Below are 26,576 nucleotides of genomic sequence, written 5' to 3' on the forward strand. Positions count from 1 at the left end.
CATGGATTTTCTACTGTGCATGTCCCCTGCCAATTTTGTGACACTGCAAATTAGTCATTCCCTGAAAAGATGTTATATTGTTGACATCAAAACATACTCTACTTTGCTCCAGCCACCACACGCTATTCCGATTGGGAATCTGCCATCATTCATCCTCCCAGAGCATTTAAACCTGTCCAACATCAAAAAGTAAGGTAAGACAAGCCACTTGGAGGCACCACAGCACATGCCTAAAGTGATTATCTTTTCCATTACAGTTGAAAATAGAATTATGCTAAGGAAGCCTTGACCCAGTAAGGATTTCTTTTTCTTTAGATTTGTCCTCCTTCCCTCCTTGTCTTTCCTCCTCCCTCATTTTTCACCTGAAAAAGATAAATGTGTTTATTCCTAACCTGTACCAGAACAGAGAGATGCAGGAAGTTTTCCTAATTCCTTTGCAAAGACAAGGACAAAACAGACTGCAAGTCAGCTTTAGGTGCCTTCAAACCAACTGAATGTGTCTTCTACAGCTTCCCGATGGTTTTTGCTTAAGTCACTCTGATGGTGTGAATAGTGGCAATGACATCAGTAGTCAGAAAAACACTGAAATACCTTTGACGTTCCTCCACTGAGATGTATTTGGAGGCAAGAGCCAGAAAAAGCAAAAACCCACATCCCTTACATGAGGTTTTTTTTTAATAATTTTGAAAGAAAGCTGCTTAAATATGTCATTGCCAGGAGGGGACTCAGGGAATATGGGCTTATTCCTAAGGCGAAGGGAACAGGTAAGAGGAGAGAAAAGGGATGTGGTTTAATGGAAAGAACACAGGCCTGGGAGTTGGAAAACCTGGGTTCTAATCCCATCCTCTACCACTTCCCTGCTATGTAACTTTCGACAAGGACCTTAACTTCTCTCTGCTTCAGTTCCCTCATCTGTAAAATGGGAGAAAATACTTGTTCTTCCTCTTAATAAGATTGTAAGCCTCATGTGGGACCTGATTGTCTTGTATCTCCCCATTTGGTTAGTACAGAACTTGGCACATAGTATACACTTTACACCCCTCTCAGTGTTGCGCCTGGAGAGTTTCCAGTATTCTACCAGTCTCGGCTATAGGAGGGAGAGTCAAGCAGAGGCCCACTCATTCCATTCCTAGCTTGGGCAGTGGCTAGCGAGTGGAAGGCAATGCGCTACAAGACAAAACTCACCCATGCTGGGCAGCAGCGGCATGGGAGAGAGTTGAGGGCAGAAACTCGAGTTAACTTCACATAAGGCAGCAATGGTAAACCACTTCTGTATTTTTACCAAGAAAACTCTATGGATGCATTACCAGAATGATTGCAGATGGAGAGCACTCCGTTCCGGGAGAGATGTGTCTGTGGTGTCGCTATGGATCGGAAACAACTCAGTGGCCTAAGGCAAGACAAAATGCACTTTACAAATACTACAATTATCAATTTTTACTAGGGAATTTAAAAATGAAGATGGAAGGAAATCTTGCTAGGGGGCCAGAGAGGGACTAAGTTAGGGCTGCTTGATACTTTAGTTACCTTTCTGTCAGAGGAGAGAGAAGGTCTTGCTAGAGTTCAAAATTGATCCTTTCTTATTAGTGGACTTCTCAGAAATGTTCTCTTAAAGTTTTATTCTCCCTCCAAATGCACTGCTTTAAGCACCTTATGGGAGTGGATGCATTTGGACAGAAGCATATTCTGTATTTTGTGGCCACTTGTCCTTATGCATATAGAATTTTGTATCAGTATCAACAGTATTTATTGAGCATTTACTGTGTGCAGAGTACTGTACTCAGAACTTGGGGAACATATAAAAGACATAAATGCCCTTGAGGAGCTTGCAAATTAATAGACTCATTATGAAAGGGGAATTATTCCACAGCTAAGTGCCCTCCGTGGAATAGAACCTGCTATGCAGCTTTGTTAGACTATTCCCTCTTTGACAGCATACTCGAGCTTACTCTTTTCTATCCCAGTGCAAAGCCTCGATACAATTCTCCATCAGCACTATATGAGAAGGAGGCAAGCTGCTGGTAAATATATCTGGATATACCCAGCTATGGCATGTTAGTTCTGGATGGACATCTTGTTTGACTGATTACTGGGATTTGAGGCCAGAATGGAGCATGTGTTTGTGTGGAGATGACTACAGAAGCCTCCATGCTTTTGATGACATACTAAAACAATGTGGCTTAGGTGAAAGAGCACGGCTTGGTAGTCAGAGGTCATGGGTTCTAATCCCAGCTCCACCACTTGTCAGCTGTGTGACTTCAGGCAAGTCACTTCTCTGTGCCTCAGTTACTTCATATGTAAAATGGGGATTAAGACTATGAGCCCCACGTGGGACAACCTGATTACCTTGTATCTACCCCAGTGCTTAGAACAGTGCTTGGCACATAGTAAGCCCTTAGCAAATGCCATCATCATCACCCCGGTCAACTCCAATGGAGTTATGCCAGCCCAGTCTTCATAGGGGACAACGTTCAAGTTTAGTGAGTGGTGGGGCTTCTTTTTTAAGAATATATTTAACAGGATTTATAAATCTGTGGTGTTTGCTCAGAGCAAGAGAGAATCCCACTGCAGGGGTAGGGTGGGTCTCTGCTCTTGGCCAGATGTCTGACTTTGAAATGCAACATGGAAGTGTTCAAACAGAAGACCAAAGTTAAAATGTATTCCTGGAGTTCAGTCAGGAGACTATCATCTCAGGTGTTAGAGCTGCCTCTGCCACCCTGTTAGAATAATAGCCACTGGTGTTCAGGCTTTATTAAAATGAAAGGAAGCACTGAAGTCCCCCAGGCTAGGTGTGAGTATTGCCCATAGTCAAGCATTTGAGCATTCTTTTCCCACAGGTCAGGAGGGCAGCTATTAAATAGCAACAAATTTCAATCATTACTGCCCTGGGTGTGCAGAATTGCACTGGCTGGACTGCATATCCCCGCTCCTATTTGTAGTCTATTTACTTCTAGCAGACTCAGACACCAAATGCAGTTGAAATCTATCTTATGAAATCAATTGGCCACGCAGGAGAGTTGTTAAACCATTAAGGCAATTGTATTTTGCTGTTGAAAATAATGGAGTCTTGCGGCAGTGTGGAAGAGAGCAGAAGACCAGCCAGCTTCCTGAGTTTAGTCTCCACCCACCCTGCCAAATCCCCTTTGAGTCCCAGTCAATGTCCTCTTTGCTCTAAGTGGGGATCTCATTTTCTTTCTCCTTTCTGGAAAAAGTCAGTAATGTTTTAGCCATTTCAGCCTGTAACTGTCTACCTGTTATCTCTCTATGGGAGTGGTGGCCATCAGACTTCATGCTAATATGCTACTGAGAAAGTCAGAACCTCATTGGCACTTCAAACAGTATCCCAGAGTCCCAGCTGCTGGGAACTGATTCATTTAGTCTCCCTGGCTATATCCTACAGGATACAAGCATTGTCCACTTGATTTAGTGCCACCCCTGCTGATATCCTGTGACCAACTAGAAGTAAACTTCAGCCACTTTGGAGGATGGCAGAAAACACCTAGAAGACCCTTAAGTGAGCAATACAGTATTCTCCTTCTTTCTACAAAGTCTCCAAATTAAAGAGTTCTGCAAAACCATGGTGCAAAAATCTCCAAGCCCATATTTTTCTCTAAGTCATCCTGGGGGATCCCCTTGACTTTGAGAGAAATGGAACCATTTAAAGAGTGCAGTAGATGTCTCCCGGCAGCAGTAAGAGTACAGGTAGTAAAGTTTTCCTGACAGGGGTGTTCCCAGTGGAAGGAGTAGGAAGGCTTTTACTGAATTCATGTACGTGTGTGTCTCCTTGAGGACGTATGTTCTTGCCTCGGTTGTTATCATCATTGGTATTTATTGAGATTGCAGAACACTGTATTAAACATCTATTATTTGCTACGCATTTACTAATTCAAGCACTGTTCTAAACACTGGGAAAGATACAAGTTCATCAGGTTGGAACCAGACCCTGATCCATATGGGGCTCACTGTCTAAATAGGAGGGAGAGTAAGCACTGAATTCCCATTTTACAGTTGGGGAAACTGAAATGGAAGACGTAAGTGATTTGCCCAAGGTCACCTAGTAAGCAACTGGCCGAACATTTTTTTTTCTGGTTAGGGGTACAAGTGATACAGGCCGCTGAGTGAAAAATTGACTGGAGAGGGGAGAAGCAGGAGGCAAAGAATCTCTCCTATAGCTAAATCTTTCTTCTGTCAGAATGCTTGAATAATAATAATGTTGGCATTTGTTAAGCACTTACTATGTGCAAAGCACTGTTCTAAGGGTGTGAACAATGGAGAAGATAAGGAGTAGTAAGTAGCTCCTCTAAGTCCAGAATGACAGCTAGTCACTGCTTGTCAATGGTCCCAAGACTTGCCATCAACCATATTTACTGAGCACTTTCTGTGTGGAGAGCACTGTACCAAGTGCTGGGGAGAGTAAACTCTAACAGAGTTGGTAGATGTGTTTCCTGCCCACAGGGAGCTTACAGTCAAGAGGAGGGCACAGCCATTAAATTTAATTATGGATATGTTCATAAGTGCTGCGAGGTTGATGGTGGGGTGAATTAAAGGTACAAATTCATGTACACGGGTCATTCAGAAGGGAGAAGAAGTAAGGAAAATGAAGCTTAGTTGGGGGAAGGCTTCTTGGAGGAGATGTGATTGAAAAAGGCTTTGAAGCTGTGGAGAGTTATCTATTGAATATGAAGGGGGAGGGAGTTCCAGACTAGAGTCAAAACTTGGGTGAGGGAGTGGAAGCAAAATGAACGTACTGGGTGGAAGGAAGTCAGTGAGGTAACTTAGGAGGTGGCAAGGTGATTGACAGTAAGTGCTTTCTGTTTTTAATGTGGAAGTGGATTGGCAACCACTGGAGGTTCTTGGGAAGTGGGGAGACATGTTTGAGTGCTTTGCACAACCTTACATTGTAAACACTGTGGGACTCAGTCCATAGGTGCCAGGACTGCAGCACAGCTCCCAGGGCTTTAACCACAGGCTAGAACCTCAGTTAAAGCAGGTCTTTCAGCAATCGGGTTAGTTAGAACAGGGTCACCTCCTAGGTGAAGCCACAACACACCTAGCCCCTGTCACTCAAGTGGAATCCAACTGCCTCTCCAAAGCTGCCTGGATTGAAGTGAGTGTCTTGATTGGTCCATTAGGTTTTAATTTTGGCCCAAGAAACTGATGGCAGGATTTACTTTTTACCTCCTCTGAATTATGAAGACCCAAATCCTGGTTGTCTAGTGCGGGCCAGGACCCAGCAACACTGCCAAAACCAGCAGGCCAGAGGGATAGGATGTTTCAGCTACCCAATGACCAGGAAAATTAGCCAGCCCAGAAAATTCTGGGCCAATTAGGGAGCCAGGTAGAGTTTCCTGAGAAGGAGTCAAAGGAGGAACAGGCCAAGCAAAGGTCAGGGAAGGAGATTGGGGATAGAGTAGCAGAGCCTTATGAATTTACGACATAACCCACAGTTATGTCTGGTGATCTGCCCCCCTTCACTTGCCTTCAGTGGGAGGCTGCAGCTATGCTAGTTCACCTGCCCAGAAATCTTATTTTTCCTCTATGAAATAACAAGATGAAGGCCGAGACCTTTTCCCCCAGCTTCAGGGTTTTGTTAATTGGCTCCCCAGTAAAATACCGGAGAGTAGCCTGCCTGATAATGATTATAAATGACAGAGACTATCAGGTTTACCTTGTGACATCCCCAGGGAACGTGCAGTTGGTTTAGGCTGAACTGCCTGTCAGCTGCTCAGGTTCCTTTCTTCTTCATGTGTGGTGGCTGGACTCAAGCTGCAGTCTTTCAAAGCTAATTAGCATGAAGACTCTCCCAGCCTGCTTTCACTATTCCCTCCCCACTTCCTCATCCTTCCCCAGGGTCTTCCCAACCTCACCTTTTATCTATCTCCCTGGTAGCCTGAGTTGCAAATCAACATTCAGAGCCTGCATCATAATTACTCTAGGAGGTTTTGCATTTTCCTTCGCCCAATAGGAGGGTTGTGTTGGATTTGCTAACAGATTTTATCCTGGTGATTTGAGTTTTTAACCCAGGTCCTCACACTGCAGTGGGGAATTGAGCATTTAATCCTTTACCTCTCTTGAGTTTGAGCTCTGAGCTCTGGTTGGAAAGGGGTGGTTTTCCATCTCTGGAGTTGACACTCTATACTTCACTCTGCTGCCTGGATTATCTCTCTACAGAAATGCTCTGGGCATGTCACTCCCCTCCTCAAAAATCTCCAGTGGTTGCCTGTCAACCTTCAAATCAAGCAAAAACTCCACACTCAGCTACAAAGCTCTCCATCACCTCGCCACCTCCTACTTCACCTCCCTTCCCTCCTTCTACAGCCCAGACCACACACTCCGCTCCTCTGCCGCTAACCTCCTCACTGTGCCTCGTTCTCGCCTGTCCTACAGTCGACCCCTGGCCCACATCTTACCTCTGGCCTGAAATGCCCTCCCTCCACACATCTGCCAAGCTGGCTCTCTTCTTCCCTTCAAAGCCCTACTGCGAGCTCACCTCCTCCAGGAAGCCTTCCCAGACTAAGCCCCCCATTCCTCTCCTCTTCCTCCCCTCCCCATCGCCCCTCTCCCTCCCTCTGCCCTACCCCCTTCTACTCCCCACAGCACTTGTGTATTTGTACATATTTATTACTCTATTTTATTAGTGATGTGTATGTGGCTATAATTCTATTTATTTTGATGGTATTGACACCTCTCTACTTGTTTTGTTGTCTGTCTCCCCCTTCTACACTATGAGCCCATTGTTGGGTAGGGACCGTCTCTATATGTTGCTGGTTTGTACTTCCCAAGCACTTAGTACAGTGGTCTGCACACGGTAAGTGCTCAATAAATATGATTGAATGAATGAATGACACATATTACATGTGTTGGAATATGCTTCACGTAGAGATTTTCGCATTAGAAGGTAGACTCTGTGAGTAATCACTGGGGTCTGTGGTACTCTTATTTTTCAACCCATAACCCAGTTCTACAACTCTGACCTTAGTCTAATATAGCCATACCTAAAATGGATTGTCGGATGAGTTCAATTTTTGCCCCATCTCCCTCCTACCATTCCTGTTCAAATTCCTCAAACCTGTGACTTCACTTTCTCTCCTCCAACTCCCTCTTTAACCCCCTACAATACAGCTTCCAATATCTCCACCCCACTGAAACTGCTCACTCCAAAATCACCAGTGACCTCCTCCTTGCTAAGTCTTATGCATTCTCCTCTGTCCTAATTCTCTTTAACCTTGCGGCAGCCTTTGACACTTTGGACCAACCCCTTCTTTTTGGAAACACTAGCAAACCTTGGTTTCTGTGACACTGTTTTCTCTTGGTTCTTCTCCTACACCTCAGCTACTCATTACCAGTCTCTGCCTCCCACCTCCTAACTGAAGGCTCAGTTCTGGGTCACTTTCTATTCTTACTCTACATCTACTCTGTTAGCCTTCTGCTCCCACAGCTTCAACTACCATCACCACATAGATGACTCCCAAACCTTAACATGTCCAAAACTGAACTCCTCGTCTTTCTTTCCCCAACCATCTTGACTTTCCCATCACTGCTTGACAACAGCACCATCATTCGTGTCAATAGTTGGTGACCTTGGCATTATCCTTGATTCCTCTCTCTCTCCTCCTTATTGCATCAGCCTCCGCACTGGCGTCTCTGCCTCCAGGTTCTCCCCCATCCAGTCAATTTTTCACTCAGCTGCCTGTGTCATTTATTCTCCCCACACCAGAAAAAAAATATTCTGAGCTCATCTCCCACACACCTCAAAAACCTTCAGTGGTTGCCCAAGGGTTACCTATCCATCTTCATATTAAGCAAAAACTCACCATCCACTTTAAGGCACTCTATCTGCTCAGCATACCCTAGTGGCAAATGCATGTGCCTGGGAGTCAGAGGACATGGGTTCTAATCCCGACTCTGCACTCGTCTGCTGTGTGACCTTGGGCAAATAACTTCACTTCTCCATGCCTCAGATACCTTATCTGTAAAATGGGGTTTAAGACTGTGAGCCCCATGTGGGACAGGTACTGTATCCAACCTGATTACCTTGCTTGTATCTACCCCAGTGCTTAGAACAGTGCTTGGCACATAGTAAGCACTTAATAAATACCTTAATAGTTATTATAATTGTTACTATCACTGATCTTCTCCAACCCTCATAGTTCACTCCTATAATACCAAACTACTTTGCTTCAATCTCATCTCCCTCGCCACCACCCAAGGTGAGAACAGAGCTGTAGCCAGGGCTACAGACATGACAGAGAAGTGGGATGGGTTCCTGGGTGCTGAGCATTTCAGAAATGTACGGCCGCCAGGAAGTGGACTGCTCTCCTGGGACAAATGGCCCCAGAAACTCTGGGTATCATCAAGGCTTGGGATCAGAGTAGGTAGCCGCAGCATTAAAATAGCACCCTTCATCTTTGTCTCTACTCCTTCTTGTTCCCCCATTCTGGCATGAGTACTACCTCTCATGCACTGGGCACTGGACCAAACAGCATAGCCAGCACCGGCCACTGGGCAGCAATGGGAAAATCACCAAAACTGCCTGAACTGATCTTATAGGGGGCCTGAGTAAGTGGGCCCTGATAGACTCCGGGACTCCTCTTCCCCCGCCACATCCTTTCACCTATGACTGAATTCTGGGGGTGTTATCTTCTGTAGAAGCTTTGGGTTGCCCATTCAGAGAAGTTTCAGATCAGCATGGGTTTCTGCTTTGATTATGGCTCCTAAATGCACTTTATGCTCTTTTCTGGAAAATGTCAGGCTGAGACAATTTCTTAACTATATTTCTCTACCCTCTAATTTGGCAGAAGTTGATTTTTGCAGGGTTATTCTAGAGTTTGTCTCTGGGTTTCTGAGATTTTGGGATTTTGGGAAGCTTTATTGGGGTTTTATTTGCTAATTTGATGGCCCCTCTCATAGCTCCAGGGTGACGTGTCACAGAGGATAAGCAAGACCAAATTCTCTTTCAGAAATCCAGGGTGTGCTCTGCCCTGCTACTGGTGCTGCCCTAGGATAAGTGACAGACCCTGTCATAATTGTGCTTGCTTTCATACTTAGCTGTCTTTCATTTTTGAATACAATGCTACTGAGTATTGAGATCCTGTTCATGCGTGTGAGCTTGGCTGAAAAGACTGAAGCATGACCAACTTGCTCATCTGCATTTTGGGCTTGTAAAGGTAGATCCTTGCTGTGCTAACTCTTTGTCCCATGCAGGGCCTATCTCTGTGTTTGAGTTTCCTTTTGATTTCCTTATGTGACTCTGGGTAAGTTACTTCTGTGTGCCTCAATTTCCTCAGTTGTTAAATGGGGATTAAATAATCATTCTTCCTCTCCTAGTGACTGTGAGACCCATGGGGGACAGGGACTGTGTCCATCCTCACTATCTTGTGCCTACCCCAGTGCTCAGCATGTAGTAAGAGCTTTACAAAAACTACAATGACATTGTAATTCTGGCTTGTGCATGTCCCCTTTGAATGTGCTCTTTCAGTGGAAGAAATGCTGTTGGGTTTTCCTCATTCAATTGTATTTATTGAGCACTTACTGTGTGCAGAGCACTGTACTAAGTGCTTGGGAAGTACAAATCGCCAACATATAGAGACGGTCCCTACCTAACAATGGGGTCCACAATGTTTTCCAGATAAGCAGTGTGGCCTAGTGGTCAGAGTTCGGGTCTGGGAATCGGAAGCTCTGGGTTCTAATCCCCACTCTACCACTTGTCTGCTAAGTGACCTTGGGCAAGTCACTTCACTTCTCTCTGCCTCAGTTACCTCATCTGTACAATGGAAATTAAGACTGTGAGTCCCATGTCAGACATGGACAACACTAGTGCTTAGAATAGTGACCGGCATATAATAAGCACCTAATAAATTCCATTAAAAAAATGGCCACCATGCTTGTCCAGGCACTCATCATAGCTTGACCGATTGTATCAGCCTCCTCACTGGCCTCCCGGCTTTCAGGCTCTCACTTTTTCAGTCCATACTTTCTTCTGCTGCCTGGATCATTTTAATGAAATATTATTCTGTACCCATATCTCCATGCCTCAGAAACTTCTAATAGCTTCTCATTGCTCTCCTTACCAATCAGCATGGCCCAGTGAAAAGAACATGGGTTAGGGTGTCAGTGGACATGGATTCTAATCCCAACTCTGCCACTTGTCTGCTGTGTGGCTTTGGCCAAGTCACTTCACTTCATTGTGCCTCAGTTACCTTATCTGGTAAAATGCAGATTAAGACCGTGAGGCCCATCTGGACATGGACTGTGGCCAACATATTTCACTTGTATTTCATGCTTAGTACAGTGTCTGGCACGTAGTAAGCGATTAACAAATACAACATTTTTTTTTTTAAAGTCAACTGTAAACCCCCAGCCAACGATCCAATTAGATTTTAGGCAAGCCTCTTATTTATCCACTCTTTTCTTCCTCTACAACCCAACTTGCACTCTTCATTCCCCTCTAACTAACCTACTCAGTGTGTCCCATTCTTGTCTCTTCCACCTTCAATCCCTTGCTCCCATTCCAAATCTGCCAGACCACAGCTACCCCCATCTCCAAACGTTGCCCAAAAGCCTGCCTCCTCCAAGAAGCCTTCCCCAATTAATTTTTCTTCTCCCTGCCTCAGAACTTTTATCCCACTTATCCACACATCAGATTGTCAGAGCATTTCTATACATATTCAAAGCTAATAATACTAATCCACATATTTATCTTTTCATTCTCTCTTTCCACCTAACTTTAATACAACTCATGTTGTACTCTACCAAGAGCTTAGAACAGTGCTCTGCACACATTAGGTACTCAGAAAATACCATTCATTTATTATTTCATGTCTGTCTCAGCATTTAGGGTAGGAATCATGTCTTGCTATTTTATTATATTCTTCCAAGCACTTAGTACATTGCTCTGTGCATAGTAGATACTCCAATCTCAGTGAGTGATATAGGAGAATATTGAGTTTGAAAAGGATGGTGAAACAGGCAATGTAGGCACACAGTTTAATTTACAGCATCCTGAACTTAGGAAACAGATAGCAATGAACTCTCATTCCAGAGCCCTCAAGATTACATTTATTTTGAAAGTAATATCCAGTTGAGTGATTTACACTATGGTTTTGTCCTTTAACTGTGTGTTAGATGCTGATTTTGGAGATTTAGGTATTTGTTCACTGCCACCTGGAATGCTTCCTTTGGTTTCTTTATAGCTTGACATTGAAAACTCCTGGTCCTTAGAACTGATTTCCTCGATGTCTGGTGCAGTTGTTACTGATAAACTTGTAGAATCAACATCATCAGTATCCTGTTCATTTACAGTACAAAGGATTTGATTCTGATACATCGAATAAGGATCCTTGGCTTCTTTCCCACTCTGCCTCAACACTGAAGACATTGACTTGAAGGATTTTCTGTCAAAAGAGGTAGAGGTCTTCGACTTTCTTTTTGGAGCTGGAAACTCAAGGGATGTTGGGGAATATTTCCTAGTTAATGGACTCCCTTGCAGGCTTAGGGAGTCCAGTCGTTGCTGGGGATCATAAGTCATTTTAGTGTAATGTGCGATGCTGAGTGGAATGGCACAAAAAAGGTGGTCAGTGGCAAGCAGTTCAAAATCATTAGGAGGCCGAGAAATCACAAACCTGCAAAAAACAAAACACCCCAGAAATAATTTCATACAGTGGAAATGGGCTGGGGCCAAGGAAAGGAATTATATGGACTCCTACAGTGTCTGATGGAAGTAAGAAAATCTTTTTCAACCCTGAAAGTCATCAGCAAGCTCTACTAATTGGCATTTCAAGGAGTCCCCAAGGTTTGAACTGAAAAAAATTACAAAAAATATTCACTCATCTTTTTTTTTCCTTAATTTTCCATTCCAAACTTGGGTGTGGTTTCTAGCGCTGACAGGGCTTTCTGAGAAGTGGGTTGTCCTGAGGTACATTTGAGGGCCCATGTTGGATCACCCTGAACTGGAGAAAATGTTTTCAGTGTTTGGGACTAGACTTGATGGTTCCTTTTGGGTTGTCCAAAATGGACTTCAACTGAGGTAAGCCTACTTGGCCAACTGCCCCATTTTAGGGATTGCAACCCAAACTTTAAACAGCTTCCTCTGGCAATGGGAAGAAATTCTAGGCTATTTTTTTTTCCAGGAAACAAAAGTTATATTGTCTGACACATATTTCCCAGGGGAGGACATTGCTATCAGATTGCATCATCAGAGTACTTGACTGAGCATCTGACTGTCTCTTTTCTGATGAAACAAACCACCGCTTCAGTGAGGCCTTGTAGATGTTGGTTAGGAAGGAATCCTAACCCAGGAGCAGCCCAACTGATGAGGGCTGGCAGAGCCCATTATGGGCCCTCAGGGAGGAACTTTTCCATTTCCTACCACACTATGTCCTAACCAGGGTCACTAACTCTTACATCAGCATGGTGAAGTGGATAGAGCACAGGCTTGGGGGTCAGAAGGTCACGGGTTATAATCCTGACTCTGCCACTTATCTGCTGGGTAGCCTTAGGCAAGTCACTTCACTTCTCTGGGCCTCATCTGTTAACTGGGGATGGATACTGTGAGCCCCACGTGGGACAGGGACTCTGTCCAACCTGATTTGCTTGTAGCCACCCCAGCGCTTTGTAAAGTGCTAGCACATAGTAAGGGATTAACAAATATTATTATTATTATTATCATTATTATCATCATCCCCCCATGTTTTTCCAAATGCCAGCTTTTAGGTTGACATTGCCTGGCAAAAAGTGGATTTCATCTCTCCTTGTGTGACCAGTGGGGTCCCTGACCCTTTCAAAAGCAGCATACTCCCCTTTTCTGTAGAGGATTGCATTCTGCATTGTCTATCAGGCGGTACAGCCCGAGACAAAGGATTCCAAATGTATCCAGGGCACTGCAGAACAGTTGTCCGAAGGTCTCGCATTCCTAGGAAGGAAAGAAAAAAAGTCCAACTAAGCAGGTTTGGCCAGTGGATCTTTGGACCGTCTGAAGGCTGCTTCCTCTAACTTCCATGGTGACAGGTACAAGTGGCTTGGTTATTAATTTATTTAATGGTTGGTTTGGAAAGTCTAATCTTGGTCATCTTATATTCTGCCTCTTTCAAGAACCCTTGTGCAAACCACTGTGGTTTTTACCACCAGGAATTAGACCAAAGCTAAAGCCATCAACAAGTTGGGAAATTTTGTTTTCAAAGTACTTAATGAATGTCTGCAAAGGGACCAAGTCTTTACCCCATGACCTGTTACACCAAAATCCTAGCTGGCTCATTGAGGCTGAATGAAAGAGACAATGAAAAGACAAGCCTGCTAAATTAGCCCAAGTAACAGAAAGCGTCTTTCAATTGCCAAGTCTGCATAGTGCCTGGTGATTTAGAGATTGGAGGAAGAATCAAGGAACATGCCAGGGGAGGGGAGAAAATGGGATCAATGTCTACTCCTGATACCACAACAAGTTTTAAGCTGGTCTTTTCCATGATAACAATAATTTCAGGGCAACCATGACAGACCAATCTTCAAAGCCAAGATCAAGAACCAGGATGATGGAGAATTTTGCTTTCAGTTTAGGGCTCCAATCTCCAAAAAGTACAAGAGTTTGCATTGGCCCAAAGTGCAAAAGGAGACACAAGAGGAAGAAAGAGTAAGTTCTGCATTACACGTAGAACAGTGCTTGGCATGTAGTAAGCACTTAAATACTATTATTATTATTTTTACTTTGCCCAATAAAATATACCCAGTGATCGTGGCTCTGCTGCATTTCTACCTCCCCGCTTCCTTCCCCAGCAATATCCAACCTCAACACAGGTGATGGGGAGGTGGGAGTGTTGTGAAACAGCTACAATAATAATAATAATGATGATAATGGCATTTATTAAGTGCTTACTACGTGCAAAGCACCGTTCTAAGCACTGGGGAGGTTACAAGGTGATCAGGTTGTCCCATGGGGGGCTCACAGTCTTAATCCCCATTTTACAGATGAGGTAACTGAGGCACAGAGAAGTTAAGTGACTTGCCCAAAGTCACACAGCTGACAAGTGGCAGAGCCAGGATTTGAACCCATGACCTCTGACTCCAAAGCCTGTGCTCTTTCCACTGAGCCACACTGCTTCCTACAAGTAGGGGAATGAATGCCTCTCAGACTGTGCCACCAGCGGGAAAGGTTTCTGACTGAAGAACCACTTGAGGCATCCTGTATGTTGAACAGGCTCAGTAGGAATTCTGAAAACATCTAACATGGGGACTGAGGACCACAGTGACTACTGCAGTGGTGTCCCCTGGTGACCTTCTCCTAGTCTATGGCAGAGCAACAGAATTTTGCCATGGTCACTTGGGTTGTAAATAGGCTTTGTAGAGAAAATTCTTGTGTGCATATCGCGATGTGTTGTGCCTCCATTTGTCTCCTCTCTTGCATCCACTGCCCAAGAGGATCAAAGTCTGGCAGGGACAACCGTACGAGTGGCACCATGCAAACCACTTGCATTGTAATTTAATTCCTCCATGAAGGTGCTTAGTTCTGAAGTCTTCATTATTCATCCGGGGAAACTTCGCTTATTTAGCCAAGCTGTAATAATTTAAAATGGCTCAGCTCTTATTGAATAAGGGTAGAACACAGAGGCAGTTGTGGCACTCTCCCTGAATAAGCCCTCATTTTCTCTTCTCCCACTGCTTTTTGTATAACCCTTGCATTTGGATTTGCCTCCTTTCTTTATTCACCCTTTCCTCGGCCCCACAGCACTTATGTCCATATCCATAACTTAGTTATATTAATGCTTATCTTTCCCTCTAGACTCTAAACTCACTATTGGCAGGGATCGGGTCTGCCAACTCCTTTTTTATACTCTTCCAAGTGCTTAGTACAGTGCTCTGCACACAGCGAGCTCTCAATAAATATGATTGATTAGGTGGAGTTACTGTGTCATTTAAAACCAAAGCAATAAGGATTGCCCAGACAGGATTGCTGAGTTTTCACCCTGGCCTGTTCTAATGCTGCTTTAAAGGCTTTGCTTGCAAATAACTTTCACTGGGCTGAAAACCTGCAATGACTGGTTTCTTCTGTTTGCCTTTCCCAACTCAATACTTCCTGGGCTTGAGAGTGTAAGATTTGTTTTCCCACTGAATTCCATACAACAAAATGATGGGAACAGAGTGAGGAACTGGAAAATATGAACTTTGTTTTAGAAACTCAATCCTATTTGTTTTTCCATCCTGAGCTTTTGGCCACGGTTGCAATAGATCACGTAAAGACCCCTCTGTTACACCAGAACTTAAAGCCTTAAGTTCTTAAGGGTAAAAGCAGGAAATGACAAGGTAAAAGGAGGTACTTACAGCAAGGTCCAATAAGAGTGAATGGCTCAAAGACAGGAGTTCCAGCTTACACCTTGCTCTCCCAGTCAAGAATAACACTTCATTGTCACTTTGATCTTTGTGCTTGTCTTTTTCCCATTGCAGATCTAGCTGTGCACTCCTCCCTCCAGTCACCAGCATCTGGAGTAACTCCAAGATGTGGTAGTTATAGTAAGCCTAGAAAACAAAGCAGAGACTGCAAGGATGGGTCAAAGGGGCTAACAATGAAAATACTGAGATTAGAAGTGGTAAAGGCCCAGTTTTTCCAAACCCACCTAATGGGCAGTGTTTCTTCACATGATTTCCCAGGGTTGGGTCTATACTGATTTGAAGAGGATTCCAGGAACAAGGCTTACAAAATTTTTTCCAAACTTGTAATGGAGAGGACTGAATTACTGTTCAGGTCTGGTAGCCTGTTGAACCAATGGACATTGCAACAACCCCCTGAAGTGAGTTTCAGGCATTTTCTTGATGGGGCTGGCTCCCTTCCAGTCTGGTGGTTCTCCTTTAACTGTCAAAATAGAGGGTCTACAATTCTCAGAGGTTGGACGAAAGAACCACAGGCTTCTAGGATCTCTGTGTCAAGCTCAGATCCACTTGAGTTCTATGCCCTGTTAACCAGTCCATGTCTCTATCTTCATTGTGGTTATAACGCTCTCCCTGCTCACTACCATCATTTTATGGGTCATCCCTCATCCATGTCCCAACTGCAGGGAAGCCCCAAACTGCCACCTGATGACTTCAACTGATTTCTTGCCTGTACCCCAGCTGGCTGTCAGTCTTTAGTTCTCCCTCTCCTTGGTACCATCATTGGGTGCTGGGTTGCTTCTTCCTATCCTGCAGTCCCTGGTTCCTCACTTGCAGGAAAGCTGCCCACGAAAACAGCTTCTGCTCTTCTTCTTCCTACCTGCCTGTCTGCACACTGAAGCCAAGATGCCCCTTGATCAACAAATTATTAACGGCATTTATTGAGTGTTTATTGGGTGCAGCACACTCTACTAAGCACTTGGGAAGGTACATTATAATAGAGTTGATAAACACATATCCTTGGGAGACGAATATTAAAATAAATTAGAGATAGGGGACCTAGAGTAAAAGGATATTTACATATGTGCTGAGGGGCTGGGGTGGATATCAAGGTGCTTAAGAGGTACATAGCCAAGTGTATAGTTGACGCAGAGGATGGGGAAATTTAAGGGCTTAGTCAGGGAAGGTCTCTGAGAAGATTCAATTTTTAGGAAGGTTTTGAAGCTGGATAAGAGTGTTGGAGTGTTGGATTTGAAGCGGGAGGGAGTTCCAGGACTGAGGAAGGACACGAACAAAGGATCGGTAGTGAGATAGATGGAGGGTGGGAAGAGAAATCCAAAAGGCTTGGGAAAAGAAGGGAATTTTCTAGACAGGAAAGCAGGCATTGATTAGGACACCGATTAGTTTTAGCTTACCTACTACATCAGCCTCCTCACTGATCTCCCTGCTTCACCTCTCCAGTCAATATTTCATTCTGCTGCTCAGATCATTTTTCCAAAATCCCATTTTACACTTGTCTCTTCACTCCTCGAAAACCTACCCTGGCTGCCCAAGACGTTTCTGCATCCTTGACTTTATGGTACTTCAGCTCTCTCCATCCTCTCTATCCACTGTCGTCTTCCACTTCACCCAGGTCACACTCTTTGTTCTTCTCATGTTAGTCTGATACCTAAGGCTCATTTTGGGCGGAGACTCGAGTTTACTCCATGGACGGTGGCAAGGGTAAACCACTTATGTATTTTTACTAAGAAAACTCTATGGATACACTACCAGAACGATTGCAGATGGAGAGCTGGGTGTCCTGGGAGAGATATGTCTGTGGTGTCTCTATGGGTCAGAAATGACTCAACAGCATAGGTCAAGACAAGAAGCCTCATTTTTGCCTCTCTTTTTTAATACCATATGTTAAACGCTCACTATGTTCCAGGCACTGTACTAAGTGTTGGAGTAGACACAAGCTAATCAGTTTGGACATAGATAATGTCCCACATAGGGCCCACAGACTTTGCCCCATTTTACAGATGAGGTAACTGAGGCACAGAGAATGAAGTGACTTGTCCAAGGTCACACAGAAGACAGATGGCAAAGCAGGGATTAGAACCTAGCTCCTTCCAACTCCCAGACCCTTGCTCTATCAATTATGATCACACTGGTTCTCCTACCAACAATCTAATGATCCTCTCCTTCTTGAAAATCACTCTCACTTCAACTCTGACAGACCACATCCCTTTCCATCTTTAAAGCCCTTCTGAATAAAATCTCTTCCAGGAGGTCTTCCTCAATTAATTTCTATTCATCTCAGGTTACATTCCCCCAACTGACACTCCAGCATTTCCACCAGCTAAGCACTTAAGTGCTCACAAACTCCTGCAGTACTTGTGACAATATCTTATATACCCATTCCCAGAGAACTAGCTCGGGTATATAGCTCCTTGTCTTTCTTCTTCCTGTCTTCAAATCCTTTTAGTGCTTTGTCTCCCCAGCTGGAGTTTCTAAAGGATGACAAGCATGTCTACTTAACCTGTTACTCTCTTTCAAGTGCATAATAATAATAATAGTGCTATTTGTTATGCACTTCCTATATGCTGAACCCTATATTGAGCAGTGGGTTAGATACAAGATTATTGAGTTGGGTACAATCCTGTCCCAGTGGGGCTCAGTGTCTCAGTAGGAGGGAGAACAGGTATTGAATTCCCATTGGCAGATGAGGAAACTGAGGCCCAGAAAATAAGTAATAGACTTGCCCAATGTCACATTTCAGACAAGTGACTGAGCTGGGATAAGAACCCAAGTCTTTTGACTCCCAGGCTCCTGCTCTTTCACCTTAGCGAGCCTGCTTCTAGTGCTCTGCAAATACTGCTCAATAAATACTATTGTTTGATTATTTGGAAAAAAACACCTAGGTATGATGACTTAAGAAACAAAAGCCAAAATCCTGGGAAAACTTCCTCAAAGGAAATCTCATTAACCTAGAGAGAAACAGTTGCTAGCTAAAATAATAGGCAGAATAGATTAATCATTTATTTGCTGAACCTCACCTAGATAATTAGGGGGAATAAATCATATGAGGATTGGAAGAAAGGGAGCAGCAAGGTAAGATAATTTCTTATGGTATAAATCAGAGGTAGAAAAATGAGATTTTTTGGATTTGGGCCTGGAAAACCTGCAACCTGGAAACAGAATGCTACAAGTTGCTTGTGACACTGCAAGTCCATAGAGCAGCCTCTAGAAGAGGGTGTGGTGGAACTCCCAAAGTTCCCCTTGGCGTTCAGGAGTGTATTACAAAAACAATTGGGTGGTAGCAGTGAAATCAGGAAGTGAGTCTTTTGTGTATCAGTTGTGGTCTTCTAAATTCTGTTTCTGTCCTTTGAAGGAAAAATCTCAAGGGACATCAGGCCCCCAGGAGCTCTCTCTTTTTTTCCATGACCTTGGGAATTTTAATTTAATTTTATATTATTTTTTAAGTGCTTACTGTGTACCAGATACTGTACTAAGTGCTGGGGTAGTTACAAGCTAATCAAGTTGGACACATTCTATGTCCCACATGGAGCTGCAGTCTTAATCCCCGTTTTACAAATGAAGTAAATTGGCTTAGTGGAAAGAGCATGGGCTTGGGAGTCAGAGGACATGGGTTCTAAACCCACACCACCACTTGTCTGCTGTGTGACCTTAGGCAAGTCACTTCACTATTCTGTGCCTCCGTTACCTCATCTGTAAAATGGGGATTAAAAGTGTGAGCCCCATGTGGTACAACCTGATTACCCTGTATCTACCCCAGTGCTTAGAACAGTGCTTGGCACATAGTAAGCGCTTAACAAATGCCATTAAAAAAAGTAACTGAGGCACAGAGAACAGTGACTTGCCTAAGGGTCACACAGCAGACAAGTGGCAGAGAAGGAATTAGAATCCAGGTCCTTCTGACTCCCGGGCTCATGCTCTACCATCAAGGTCACATTGGTTCTCTTTTCTTAGCTGGAGGATCTGGGGTGATCCCAACATGTCACAGCCTGTACAGGCTCTAGTTGTCGGAGACTGCTCAATATATCCTATTATTACATCGCCTTTGTTATTCAAATTATTCCATCATTCTATGTCAAACTTCTCAGTCCATTAGGCCACTGAGTCCCTCAGCCATGTCCTTTCTCCTTTCCTTGTTAATCCCTTGTAAACGATATGCAGAGATGCAGTTTGGGATGCGGACATGAACAACAACCTGATTCCTGACCCCAAGGCCCAACAGAATGGGTTTTGGGAGTTGGATCAGTTCCTCTCCCCTAAATCCTTTGCTCAAGGTCTCTCATGAATGATCCCATGGCCAATTTTTATTTTCTCCTCCTTTCTTCTGCCTCAACCCTGGAGCAGCCTCCTGGAATCTGACCCCTGCAGATTTCGGGGCAAAAACCAGATGAATAGAGTTATTAAATCCAGGCTGAGCTGCAATCCTCTTAAGAACATATGAGCACATTGTCGGGTGATTGGGCATAATACTGTTAAAGTAATACTCAGCCTTTGAAAGTAAGGGTAGATAGTCCAAGGTTACCCAGGAAGGCTCTGACACTGGGGAAATTTGTGCTTTGCATATTTAATGGTGCTGGATTTAGCTCCTTAACATAGGGTTTCTTCACTTTGGACATCAAAAGCATTCTGTTCAGGGAGGAATAATGGGATTTTCATGTCACCCTGACTCGGGGTTTTCCTCTCTACTTCCTGTTAGCTGGCCGATAATGTGTTGTGCACATCTTCATTTCATCTGGAGAGCTACAATTGAAGTAAGGTGGGACTTTTCAATTTGCAGAAGATTTCCAAGCTGTCCCCAAATGCCCTGCAGCCTGGTCCCTTGGCTACAGAAGGAATTTAGAGGCAGAAGGAAGTTCTTGGCCTAACTGGGTAGGCTTTCCTTCACTAAGGAACTGAAGGAGTCTCAGTTGCAGAAAAGAGACACTAAACATAACTGTACATAAACCCACTAGTCACTCTGACATTTTGGTCTGAGAACTTCTGCATGTTTAGGGACTTGAGGCACGTCTGTGTAGTGCTGAGCCTCTGGCAGTTTCTGGTAGAATTAAAAATATTAATAATAATGATATTTGTTAAGCACTTACTAGGAATCAGGCACTGTTCTAAGGGCTGGGGTAGGTACAAGCTAATCAGGTTGGACACAGTCCCTTTCCCACATGGGGTTCACAGTCTTAATCCCCATTTTCCAGCTGAGGTAACTGAGGCTTAGAGAAGTAAGGTGACTTGCCCAAGGTCACACAGCAGACAAGTGGCAGAGCAGGGATTAGAACTCCGAGTCCTTCTAAATCCCAGGTCCGTGCTCTTTCTACAAAGCCACGTGTCTTGGGTGAGTTCTAGTCAAAGGTCTTGAGCCTTTGGGATGCTTCATGGTGGCCATGAGCTGAATCCAGCTTAAGTTGGGAGGGCTCAGGTCACCCCCCAATTACACACTGCTGGACTAAACAGTAAGGGCAAGAGGAAGGAACGTGACCACAATATACATCTTCTTTGTTTAGGTTTTATCTCCCAAGTGCTTAGTATAGTGCTTTGCACACAATAAGTTCTCAATAAATATGATCTAATGACTGATATCTTGCTGAGCTTGTCCATAGGTTGGAATGGGCATAGCTTCTGAGACGCCTCGGGGGCTGGCTTGAAGCAGTTTAGGGGCCTCTTCCCCATACCCAGGATTCTGGACCCTTCTTGGACCCTTGGACAGAATTTCAGGGGTGTCCAGGATCCCCTCAGCCATTCAGGCAGAATTGGAAGTTGTGCCTAGTCCATTTTGTGCCCCTGTCCTCTTGTGGGTCATGGTGACTCTCTTGTGCCCAACCCAAGACACCTTGCCCTTGGGGTTCAGGAGGGCTTAGGGCATCACTGGACAGGTGAGTCCCAAGCTTTGGGTAACTCACACTCACATCTCTGCCATTAACAACTTGTAGGACTAAGTTCTTGCAAATTCCTGATTTAAATGGGGAACAAATTGTGCCTTCAAAGGGTGGGAAGACATGAAACAAGGATTTCCACTGTGCAGGGACCAAGAGAGGTCCTTAGATTTTGCAGCAATGGTTGGGAAACTATCATCCCTAGGGAGAACCAGACATTGGCTTTCTTGTCCAACACTAACCCCCCCTACAACTTCCACAGGGTAATTGTTCTGGATGACATCACATCTGTTTTCAGCTTTGCCATTCTGTCAGTGGCAGGATATAGGGAACCACATCTTTTGGCTTTGATTGTGAACTTTCAGGCCAAATTAAAGGTAAAAATAAACTAGCCGGAAATGCTAAACAAAGCCTGGGATGCATTAGCTAGGATAAATAGTGGTTTGGATGTTATTGAGGAAAATCAAACTTAGATGCCCAATCAATCAGTGGTATTTCTCGAATGCTTACCATGTGAAAAGTAATATACTAAGCACATGGTTGGGTACAATAGATTTGGAAGACATGATCCCTGCCCTCCAGGAGTTTAGATCTAATGAAGATCTTACAATGTGGCGATAAAACTAGTAACAGAAGACGGGATCAGAAGAGGCAGATGCCTTAAGTCTCTGGTTGGGGAGGTTAAATGATTATCCTGGGGTAAAGATGTAAACTACGTGGAATGTCACAGATGAGAGTCCCCTCCCACCTTTCTCATTTTTCAGGCTGAGTTCTTATTCTTGGGTGGATATACTGATCAAGGATTAGGAAATAGGATCTTGGGGGTGTCTAAGGTATTTCTTTTCTTTAATGGTGTTTGTGAAGCATTTAGTACATGCCTGACTCTGTACTAAGAGCTAGGGTAGATTGAAGATAATCAGGGTGGGAACAGTCCCTGTCCCACATGGGGCTCACAGTCTTAATCCCATTTTACAGATGAGGTAATTTTGGCACAGAGAAGTTTAATGACTTGCCCAAGGTCACACAAAAAACAAGTGGCAGAGCTGGGATTAGCTTGCTGTGGGCAGGGAATGTGTCTGTTTATTGTTATATTGTACTCACCCAAGTGCTTAGTACAGTACTCTACACACAGTAAGCTCTCAGTAAATATGATTGAATGAAGTATGATTTAACCCCACATTAGGTGCTTAAGTCCTTGCAGTTCCTGCTTCTTTGGAGGATTTTGGGATGGGCTATATCAGCATCAGTAGCAGCCTTGACTGATTAGTCCACTGTGAATGATGCAATGTTTTGGACCACATAATGTAAAAGGCATCATCTCTGCCTAGAGACTGCCCTGGAGTTAACTGCATAGCTAGAAGAATCAGCCCCAGGCTGGGGCCCATAGCTTTGCTAGCCAAGGCTTGCTTCTGTTTCTTTACATTTTTTCTGGGATACAGATTGGACTATCCATTTTTCCTCACTTCTTTCCTCCCTTTTCTCTGGGCGGGGTGTGGAGGGGGGGTAGGGGGGAGCAACTGTAAGGGGCAGGGGTAGAGACTGTGCCAAGCTAGACTCTGGAACCCCAATCTCTGCTTCACTCTGAGGCTGAAGAAGCCACATAGGAAGAGGGCAGAAGGAAGAAAAATCAGTGCTCTTCCAAGGTACAAAATCAGTTTTGCCTCTGGCAGTGTTACCAAATATGGCTGCAAACACTACCTGGGGCCTCCACCTGAATGAGGGTGAGAGGGGTAGAGGAGGAAGGAAGACTAGGGAAAGACTCACTATTTCTCCTGTATGTTCAAATGATCACTGGAAAATTTGTGCCCCTTCTACATTTCTTTTTTTGCTTTGTCCTCTGGCCCTGCCCTTCCCATCTCTTTGTCAAGGAGCTAAAAGTATCCCATTAAGGTTATTTCCTGCTTGTGCAGGCTAACGCTTCTCATATAAGGCTCTTTAGCTGTAGAAGTACTGAGCTGCATGGCTAACATTTCTGGATTGAACTGGGATCTTAAGCCCAGCTAAAATGTTATCCTGGCAGACGTCAGGCTACCTCTCAAGTTACCTTCTGCCTGACACCCATAGTCATTAATTACAGGCAAGTTGATTGACATATCAGTGACAAGCAGGACTATAATACTTTCCCGAACAGCAAAGCCTCCTCGGGAAAGTAACCGGACCTGACTCTCTCTCATTTCTCTCCAACTTCAGCTAAGTCTGGCCGCTTATCCCTTTAGGAGATTTACGGTGTATTTATTCATTTCATTTCAAGCTTCCACCAAAGCAATATTTCATTATCTTAAGAGTGCAGTATGGACTAGGTCTGGCTTGGCTGAAGCTCAGACCAGAGACAAATGGCAGAGATAAGGGAGAAAGATGCTCAGCTCTGAATCCCCAAGATAGATTCAAACTGAGGGGCTAGGATGCATTCTTTCTGCCCAAAATACCCCATGTCACATTTATGTGGGGGAGCAGTTGTCACCAGAAAGGATGGCACCTTCAACTCAAAGAAGCTAGTTCCCTGATGTAAGGATTCAAGCTAAGGAAGAGTGTTTCCCTGTGGGAACGGAAATAAATGACCCATGAAAGTCCTCATTAATGCAGATATTAGGAAAGGAACAAGTCATCAATCTCTGAAGCTGTTCAAAGAGCCTTGACAGAGAGCATCTCAAACAACGACGAGATTGCAGGACTTATTATTGGTGGCCATGGGCCAATCAGGAGATTGCTATGAGGAAGCAATCCCACAGTGATACTGCTTTGTCCTCTCAAGCCCAAACTGTGTACAGTCTTAAAGAGCTCAACTGAAGCCAAAAGTTGCATACTTGCCTTTTCATGAGTTAGCCAATGAGTCACATTGACACCCTTAAGAAATAGAGTTTGTGAACTCCTTTTTACTTGCTGTCAGGTTTGTCTAGAATTTGGAAGAATTTTCTCAGTGCCCAAAGCCTGGTTGATCATCAAGTAGTATATTTGTATATATGTATATATGTTTGTACATATTTATTACTCTATTTATTTATTTTACTCGTACATATCTATTCTATTTATTTTATTTTGTTAGTATGTTTGGTTTTGTTCTCTGTCTCCCCCTTTAAGACTGTGAGCCCACTGTTGGGTAAGGACTGTCTCTATGTGTTGCCAATTTGTACTTCCCAAGCGCTTAGTACAGTGCTCTGCACACAGTAAGCGCTCAATAAATACGATTGATGATGATGATGATGAAGTAGGCCACATAGGCCAGGAGAGTATATGCAAAAACAGGATAAGTGAGGGTGCTTTTGTCTAACCTTGCAAATCGTTTACCTAAATCATTTTGGTTCACAAACTGCATGGCCTCTGTTTATGTTTATCAATGCTGGCAACCTTTCTGGATTTCTCCACATCCTGCTGTGTTCCCCATATGACCAGGGAAGAAGAAGCAAGCATATGTTTATAGCAGACACAATTAGCATCTCCTTCCTGCTCAACAGTCTCAGGAAATCCCAACAAAACAAATGATTGAAAAGAGAAATAGAGTGTATTACATTTCTCTTTTACCCGCTTTCTGATTTTATTTGGGGCCACTCTGATTTCTCTCAGACCCTGGAGATGAGGAAAAGTTCCTAATTCTTTGGCAAATTTTCCTCCTGTGTTGAGTTTCAGGAACCCAAACCCACTACAAAATTGGTGGATCTCCTTAGGAAGAAATGGGGACTTGTGATTCTGGAATTCTCCAGCTACTAATTTAGGCCTTCAAGACAAAAATAAAAAAGGTTGGAATTCAGTGCCTGAACAGCCTTCTTAGAAGAACAGAACCTCCTTGTGACTATGCTTCAGAGAGAGCTATGGCTATGGGGAAAATTCACAAGGAATAGAAGAAGGATGTACTAGGTTAGCTCAAGGCCCCTAAAGACCCATATCCCTTTTTGTTTAACCTTTGCCCACCCACCTTACTCCTGAATAGAAAACTTGTATGAGAAGTTTGGTCTTCAGTGATACTTACTGTGGCCATCAGTGAGTCAAAAAAACTGTCTGAAAAGACCGAGCCAGTAGAGAAGGAGATGCTCAAATGCAAGTTTGCTCCTGGGATTCCTGAATGCATGCCACCAAGCTGTTCAATAAAGTGGACATTGGATGGATTTTCTGTAAGGGAAAGACAAACAGGAACCACAGAGGATAGGTGATAGATACTGCCATATTCGGAAGACCAAAGGCACACAACCTAACTCTCCGCACCCTCAACCCTACCCTCACTACCAAAACCAACTTCCTTGCTCCCCTGTCTTTCCATTTGTCTCACACAGCTGATTTGTAGTCCTGGATGACAACCACAGTACAAAGCCTCACCTCCTGCTCTGATGATGGAAATCCAGACATCTGGCCGACCTCATCCATCTTAAATTTATACTCGCTAGTCACCCCCCTGCCTAGCAACGATATTTCTCCTCCCTTGCACTCTCCAATATCCACACCAACTATTCCTGACAACTTTCTCAAATCCCCAGTGCCCTCGTATCCCCACTTCTTACTCCTGATGACCTTGCCATCTACTGCATCGACAAAACAATCCAGCTTCACTTCCCCAGCTCCTCTTACCCCTATTAATTCTCTCATCCTTCTCAGCCATTTCTCAAGAGGAGATCTGTCTGCTCTCAAAATCTACCTCCTCTGACACCATACATTTGCACCTTATTAACACACTGGAGCCCATTCATATTCTCTCCTTCCCTCCCTCCCTGCCTTCTTTGACCACTTACTCACCAATGGTACATTCCTCTCCACTTTCAAACAAACCTATATCTCTTCTGTCTTTAAAGAAACCCTCTGTTAACCCTATCGCATCATTCAGCTGTCACCTCATCTCTCTCCTACTATTCATATCCTATCCAGAGAAGCAGCATGGTCTAGTGGAAAGAACAAGAACCTGAGTGGCAGGGGAACTGGGCTCTAATCCCAGCTCAGTCACTTATCTGCTATGTGGCCTTGGGCAAATCACTTTACTTCTCTGTGCTTCAGTTAATGGTGATTCAATTCTCCTCTTTCCAACTTAGATTGTGAACCCTATTTGGGACCGGAACTCTGTCCAAGCTTTCATTCATTCATTCATTCAATCATATTTATTGAGCACTTACTTTGTGCAAGCACTGTACTAAGTGCTAGGGAGAGTACAATACAACAATAAGACACATTCCCTGCACACAGCAAGTTTACAGTCTAGAGGGAATTTATAGTGTGATTATTGTGTATCTATCCCAGTGCTTGGTAGAGTTCCTGGAAGATATTAAGCACTTAACTACAAATGAAAATCACCACGGCCAACAACAATAAGAAAACACTCCTTTGAAAGATTTTCACCCTTTTCCTCTACTCCATCTCTCTCCC

At 44.0% G+C, this 26,576-nt stretch overlaps 1 protein-coding gene and 1 non-coding gene across 3 annotated transcripts in view; one reads left to right on the top strand and one right to left on the bottom strand.

The window, feature by feature from the left end:
* The first annotated feature begins 1,037 nt into the window (after window positions 1-1,037).
* On the top strand, window positions 1,038-1,175 carry LOC119929130. The gene has a single exon (XR_005451269.1). It is a non-coding gene; the product is annotated as a small nucleolar RNA SNORA7 (small nucleolar RNA).
* A 9,850-nt stretch (window positions 1,176-11,025) lies between these two features.
* The window catches only part of KCNU1 (potassium calcium-activated channel subfamily U member 1), a 112,607-nt gene continuing 97,056 nt past the window's right edge, over window positions 11,026-26,576 (bottom strand). For both annotated transcript variants that reach the window (XM_038746959.1, XM_038746958.1), the window contains 4 exons: window positions 25,198-25,337; window positions 15,307-15,501; window positions 12,798-12,910; window positions 11,026-11,621 (listed from right to left, as the gene is read on the bottom strand). In XM_038746959.1, the coding sequence (XP_038602887.1) occupies window positions 11,090-11,621; window positions 12,798-12,910; window positions 15,307-15,501; window positions 25,198-25,337 (980 nt within the window). In that variant the 3' untranslated portion in view covers window positions 11,026-11,089. The remainder of the gene's footprint in view (window positions 11,622-12,797; window positions 12,911-15,306; window positions 15,502-25,197; window positions 25,338-26,576) is intronic.

This window comes from Tachyglossus aculeatus, chromosome 5, assembly GCF_015852505.1.
Source record: "Tachyglossus aculeatus isolate mTacAcu1 chromosome 5, mTacAcu1.pri, whole genome shotgun sequence".
NCBI lineage: Eukaryota > Metazoa > Chordata > Mammalia > Monotremata > Tachyglossidae > Tachyglossus > Tachyglossus aculeatus.